This window comes from Somniosus microcephalus, chromosome 7 (genome assembly GCF_052327205.1).
Source record: "Somniosus microcephalus isolate GS21.2 chromosome 7, FLI_Smic_1.0, whole genome shotgun sequence".
In the NCBI taxonomy this organism is placed as follows: Eukaryota; Metazoa; Chordata; class Chondrichthyes; order Squaliformes; family Somniosidae; genus Somniosus; species Somniosus microcephalus.
In genome coordinates, this window is record NC_140993.1 from 69075510 (window position 1) to 69081922 (window position 6413).

The 6413-nt window shown below is 45.1% G+C and overlaps 1 protein-coding gene across 1 annotated transcript; it reads left to right on the forward strand.

Moving 5' to 3' along the window:
* Positions 1 to 5146: 5146 nt before the first annotated feature.
* On the forward strand, positions 5147 to 5605 carry LOC147114693 (actin, muscle-like). The gene has a single exon (XM_085992107.1). It carries the CDS (start codon positions 5156 to 5158, stop codon positions 5603 to 5605), a length of 450 nt encoding a protein of 149 aa, XP_085848233.1. The 5' UTR covers positions 5147 to 5155.
* Positions 5606 to 6413: the final 808 nt, after the last annotated feature.

Here is a 6413-nt window from a genome sequence, read left to right on the forward strand (position 1 = left end):
CAGGTCGGAGCTGGGTTTGGGTCGAGTTTGAGATTTTTTTAAATTTTACTTTCCACCAGCCCCCAACCCTTGGGGGTTAAATTATACCCCCACCCCCACAAGCCCCGCCGCATGGAGAAAGATAGAGAGAGAGAGAAAGAGAAAGCAAAAGAAACAGAGATAAAGAGAGAAAGACAGGCAGAAACAGACATAGAAAGATAGAGAGAGAGACGGAGACATACAAAGGCAGAGAAAGAGACAGATACATAAAGATAGAAACAAAAAGAGAGAGTTAGTGAGAGGGATAAAGAAATAGAGATGAAGAGAGACAGAGAGATAATACAGAAAGATAGACAGAAACGAGAGAGAGAGATGGAGAGACAAAGAGAGACAGCGTAGGAGGGAGATAGGGAGGGACAGAGATATAAATATAGAGTGACAGAAACAAAGAGGAGACAGAAAAAGTGAGAGACAGGAGAGATAGAAAGCTAGCAAGAAATACAGATTGAAAGACAAAAACAGAGTGAGAGATAGAAATGGGGATAGAAGAGAGAGACAGATTGAGAGAGAAAATGAGAGAAATACAGATATAGCAAGAGGAGAGGACGGGTGACAGTCAGAGACTAAGAGGCAGAGAGAGTGAGAGAGGAATATAGGTATAGATACAGAGAAAGAGTATTATTGAGTTGTTGGGTGTGTTTTGCTACCAATGAAGATGATCACTTAAAGGGAACATTGCTGGTGACCAATCTGCTCTCAGGAGGTGGGTCGGTCAGTAAAAGCTTTTAAGGAGGCTATGTACCTCCATTTTAACAGGATTTTAATTTTTAACCCATGGAAGCTGGGTTTCCCAGCGTTCGGAAAACCCAGCAGGTAAAATGAGGCAGGTGGGGCCGGATCCATGATTTATCCAATTCCCTTTTGAAAGTTACTATTGAATCTGCTTCCACCACCCTTTCAGGTCATGCATTCCAGATCACAACAACTCGCTGCATAAAAAAAAATTCTCAGGTTCTTTTGCCAATCACTTACAATCTGTGTCCTCTGGTAACCGACCCTTCTGCCACTGGAAACAATTTATCTTATCTACTCTATCAAAACCGTTAGTGATTTTGAACACCTGTATCAAATCTCCTCTTAATCTTCTCTGCTCGAAGGAGAACAGCTTCTCATCTCTCCACATAACTGAAGTCCCTCATCATCCTAGTAAATCTCTTCTGCACCCTCTCTAAGGTCTTGATATCCTTCCTAAAGTGTGGTGCCCAGTATTGAACACAATATTCCAGTTGAGGCCTAACCAGTGTTTTAAGAAGGCTTTAACATAACTTATTTGCTTTTGTACCCTATGCCTCTACTAATAAAGCCAAAGATCCTATATGCACAGCCATCTCAATTTGTTCTGCCACCTCAAAGATTTGTGTACATACACCCCAGGTCTCTCTGTTCATGCACCCCTTCTAAATGTACCATTTAGTTTATATTGCCTCTCCTCATTCTTCCTACCAAAATGCATTACTTCACACTTCTATGCATTAGGTTTCATCTGCCATGTGTCTGCCCATTTCACCAATCTGTCTATGTCCTCCTGAAGTCTGATACTATCTTCCCCATTGTTGACTACATTTCCAAATTTCTGCAAATTTTGAAATTATGCCCTGCATACCCAAGTCCAGGTCATTAATATAGATCAAAATGAGAAGTGGTCCTAATACAGACCCCTGGCGGACACCACTGTATACCACTGAAGGTGGTGAGCCTTCTTCTTGAACCACTGCTATCTGTGTGGTGAAGGTATTCCCACAACACTGTTAGGTAGGGAGTTCCAGAATTTTGACCCAAGTCAGAATGGTGTATGACTTGAAGGGGATCTTGGAGGCGATGGTGTTCCCAAGCACCTGCTGCCCTCGTCTTTCTAAGTGGTGGAGGTCGTGGGTTTGGGATTCAAAGAAGAGAGACGGATAGATTGAGAAACCAAGCAAGATAGACAGAGAGTGAGAGAAGAGAGTGTGAAAGAAGGAGTCGGAGACAGACAGTGAGACAAAAAGAAATAGAGATATAAAGGCAGTGATAAAGAATCAGAGAGAAAGACAGAGTGATAGAGATAGACAGAGAGAACATAGATAGAACCTTAGAGACAAAAATGAAGACAGACATAAAGAGAGAGAGAGAGCACACACACAGAAAGTCAGGGAGAGTGAGAGGGACACAGGGAGGGCATCATTCAGCAGGCCATTTGCTGCTGTGACAGGGGACCATAGGTTTCTATGTAAGGATAGGCTGGGTGGCCTCCCTTAACTTCTGTGATCTATTTATGAGTTATTTTGTGCAGCATCATGATCTGAACAAGGTGGTCAACCTTCAAAAATAATACAGTGAAATAGTAAGTAGAGAGTAGAGTTCAGATGGAAGATTGAAGGAGTAGTGACAGCCCACAGCTGACTGGTTAAACACCAATTAGAGCAAATTCAAAGCAGTTTGTGAGAGCAGGTGATGGGGGGTGATGGCTGACACCAGGTTTAACTCTTTATTTGCTGGCAGCTTCTTTCTCGTGTGTTTTTTGAGGTTGTAACTAACAGAATAGATAAGGGGGAACCAGTGGATGTGGTGTATTTGGATTTTCAGAAGGCATTCGATAAGGTGCCACACAATAGGTTATTAAACAAAATTACGGCTCATGTGATTGGGGTTAATATACTAGTATGTATTGAGGATTGATTAATGGACAGAAACAGAGTAGGAATAAACAGGTCATTTTCGGGTTGGCAGGCTGTAACCAATGGGGTACCGCAAGGATCATAGAGTCATAGAGTTATACAGCACAGAAAGGAGCCCTTCGGCCCATCGTGTCTGCGCCGGCCATCAAGCCCTATCTATTCTAATCCCATTTTCCAGCACTTGGTCCATAGCCTTGTATGCTATGGCGTTTCAAGTGCTCATCTAAATACTTCTTGAATGTTGTGAGGGTTCCTGCCTCTACCATCCTTTCAGGCAGTGAGTTCCAGATTCCAACCACCCTCTGGGTAAAAAGGTTTTTCCCCAAATCCCCTCTAAACCTCCTGCCCCTTACCTTGAAACTATGCCCCCTGGCTTTGACCCCTCTACTAAGGGGAAAAGTTCCTTTCTATCTACCCTATCTATGCCCCTAATAATTTTGTACACCTCAATCAGGTCCCCCCTCAGCCTTCTCTGCTCTAAGGAAAACAACACCAGCCTGTCCAGCCTCTCTTCATATCTGAAACGCTCCAGCCCAGGTAACATCCTGGTGAATCTCCTCTGCACCCTCTCCAATGCAATCTCATCCTTCCTATAGTGTGGCGACCAGAACTGCACACGGTATTCCAGCTGTGGCCGAACTAGCGTTTTGTACAGCTCCATCATAACCTCCCTGCTCTTATATTCTATGCCTCGGCTAATGAAGGCCAACATAGAAACATAGAAGATAGGAGCAGGAATAGGCCATTCGGCCCCTCGAGCCTGCTCCACCATTCAATAACATCATGGCTGATCATCCAAATTCAGTACCCTGTTCCTGCCTTCTCTCCATATCCCTTGATCCCTTTAGCCTTAAGAAATATATCCAACTTCTTCTTGAATATATTTAATGAATTGGCCTCTACTGCCTTCATTGGCAGAGAATTCCACAGGTTCACCACTCTCTGGGTGAAGAAATTTCTCCTCATCTCTGTCCTAAATGGCTTACCCCTTATCCTTAGACTGTGACCCCTGATTCTGGACTCCCCGACCATCGGGAACATCCTTCCAGCATCTAGTCTGTCTAGTCCTGTTAGAATTTTAGAAGTTTCGATGAGATCCCCTCTCATTCATCTAAACTCCAGCGAGTACAAGCCCAATCGACCCAATCTCTCCTCATAAGTCATTCCTGCCATCCCAGGTATCAGCCTGGTGAATCTTTGCTGCACTCCTTCCATGGCAAGAACATCCTTCCTCAGATAAGGCGACCAAAACTGCACACAATACTCAAGATGTGGTCTCACCAAGGCCCTGTACAACTGCAGCAAGACATCCTTGTTCCTGTACTCAAACCCTCTCGCTACGAAGGCCAACATACCATTTGCCTTCTTAACCGCCTGCTGCACCTGCATGCTTACTTTCAGCCTTCAACATGTCATCGACGACGACGAACACCTCGCTAAGGCCATCCCCACGCCTCCACTACTCGCCTTCAAACAGCCGCCTAACCTCAAACAGACCATTATTCGCAGCAAATTACCCAGCTTTCAGGAGAACAGCGACCACGCCACCACACAACCCTGCCACGGCAACCTCTGCAAGACATGCCAGATCATCAACACAAATACCATCGTCACACGTGAGGACACCACCCACCAGGTACATGGTACATACTCATGTGACTCGGCCAACGTTGTCTACATCATACGTTGCAGGAAAGGATGCCCCGGAGCATGGTACATCGGCGAGACCATGCAGACACTGCGACAACGGATGAACGGACACCGCACAACAATTGCCAGGCAGGAGTGTTCCCTCCCAGTCAGGGAACACTTCAGCAGTCAAGGACATTCAGCCTCCGATCTTCGGGTAAGCATTCTCCAAGGCGGCCTTCGAGACACACGACAACGCAAAATCGTCAAGCAGAAACGGATAGCCAAGTTCCGCACTCATGAGGATGGCCTCAACCGGGATCTTGGGTTCATGTCATGCTACATGTAACCCCACCTGACGTAGAGTCATCCAGACTCGAGTCGTCGTTGGCTTGTTCTCTCTGCACAGATGCGGCCGGACCTGCTGTGATTTCCAGCAACGTTTTTTGGGTTTTTTTCTGTTTTTCATACAGACCCCAGCATCTGCAACATTTGTCCCTTGTGACCCCACCTCATTGTTCTTTGATGTAATGTTTTCCTAACTGACCTGTTTGGACACCATTCACACCTTTGATTGCTGTGATTATCTCTCTGCCGAGGTGTGATAAAGGGCAGTTAGAAAGATTACCTGTAATCATCTGGCAGTTTTCTCTGACTATATATGCTGTGCCTGTATGCTTCTCTCCACTTCACCTGACGAAGGAGCAGCGCTCCGAAAGCTTGTGATTTCAAATAAAGCTGTTGGACTATAAACTGGTGTTGTGTGACTTCCTACATTTGTCCACCCCAGTCCAACACCAGCATCTCCACATCATTTTGACTTTGAGACTGAGATGGCCATCGCTGCTTCTTCTTCAGTCCTAGCAAAAAGCTATGAGCTTCCTGATGGTCAAGTCATCACCATTGGCAACGAGCATTTCAGATGCCCAGAGACTCTCTTCCAACCCTCCTTCCTAGGAATGGAGACAACTGGGATCCACGAGACCACCTTCAACATCATAATGAAATGTAGCATAGATATCCGGAAGGACCTGTATGCCAATACTGTCTTGTCTGGTGGATCCACCATGTACCCAGGTATAGCTAATCAGATACAGAAGGAAATCACAGCCTTGGCTCCGAGCACAATGAAGATTAATACCATTGCTCCACCCGAGAGGAAGTATTCGGTGTGGATTGGAGGCTCCATTTTGGCTTCTCTCTCCACATTCCAGCAACTGTGGATTAGTATGCAGGAGTATGATGAGTCTCGGCCCTCCATAGTCCATCGCAAGTGCTTCTAATTTGACTGCAAAATGTCTGTTGAAATGAGCTGCTTCAATTCTTCTGTGCTGGAACTTTGTGTATAGCAACTGTTCCAATTCCAAGTTCCCAGCGAGCCAGCGAGGGACCAAGTGCATTTTTTTTTGTGGTGGAGGGTACAGGAGGAGAATTCTGTGCTACAAAATCTGTTGTAATGGCTTGAAATGAACTTTGACCTTGAGTATCTTGTCCACCATTGTCATTGGATTTTCCTCTTTAATATTTACTATTTTCCATGTGAATTCATATCTTTGGATTTGTTCCATAATAAATTTTATAGTATCCATTGCTTTGAGTTGAATGTTTAACAATTGTTCAAGGTGCTGCCTTAGAAACATAGAAACATAGAAACATAGAAGATAGGAGCAGGAGTAGGCCATGCGGCCCTTCGAGCCTGCTCCGCCATTCAATGAGATCATGGCTGATCATCCAAATTCAGTACCCTGTCCCTGCCTTCTCCCCATATCCCTTGATCCCTTTAGCCTCAAGAAATATATCCAACTCTTTCTTGAATATATTTAATGAACTGGCCTCCACCGCCCTCTGTGGCAGAGAATTCCACAGGTTCACCACTCTCTGGGTGAAGAAATTCCTCCTCATTTCAGTCCTAAATGGCTTACCCCTTATCCTTAGACTATGACCCCTGGTTCTGGACTCCCCGGCCATCAGAAACATCCTTTCTGCATCTAGTCTGTCCAGACCTGACAGAATTTTATAGGTTTCGATGAGATCCCCTCTCAATCTTCTAAACTCCAGTGAGTATAAGCCCAACTGACACAATCTCTCCTC

Bases quoted from the DNA above. Each gene is read 5' to 3' on its own strand.
- LOC147114693 (XM_085992107.1), top strand. From the start codon at position 5,156: ATGGCCATCGCTGCTTCTTCTTCAGTCCTAGCAAAAAGCTATGAGCTT.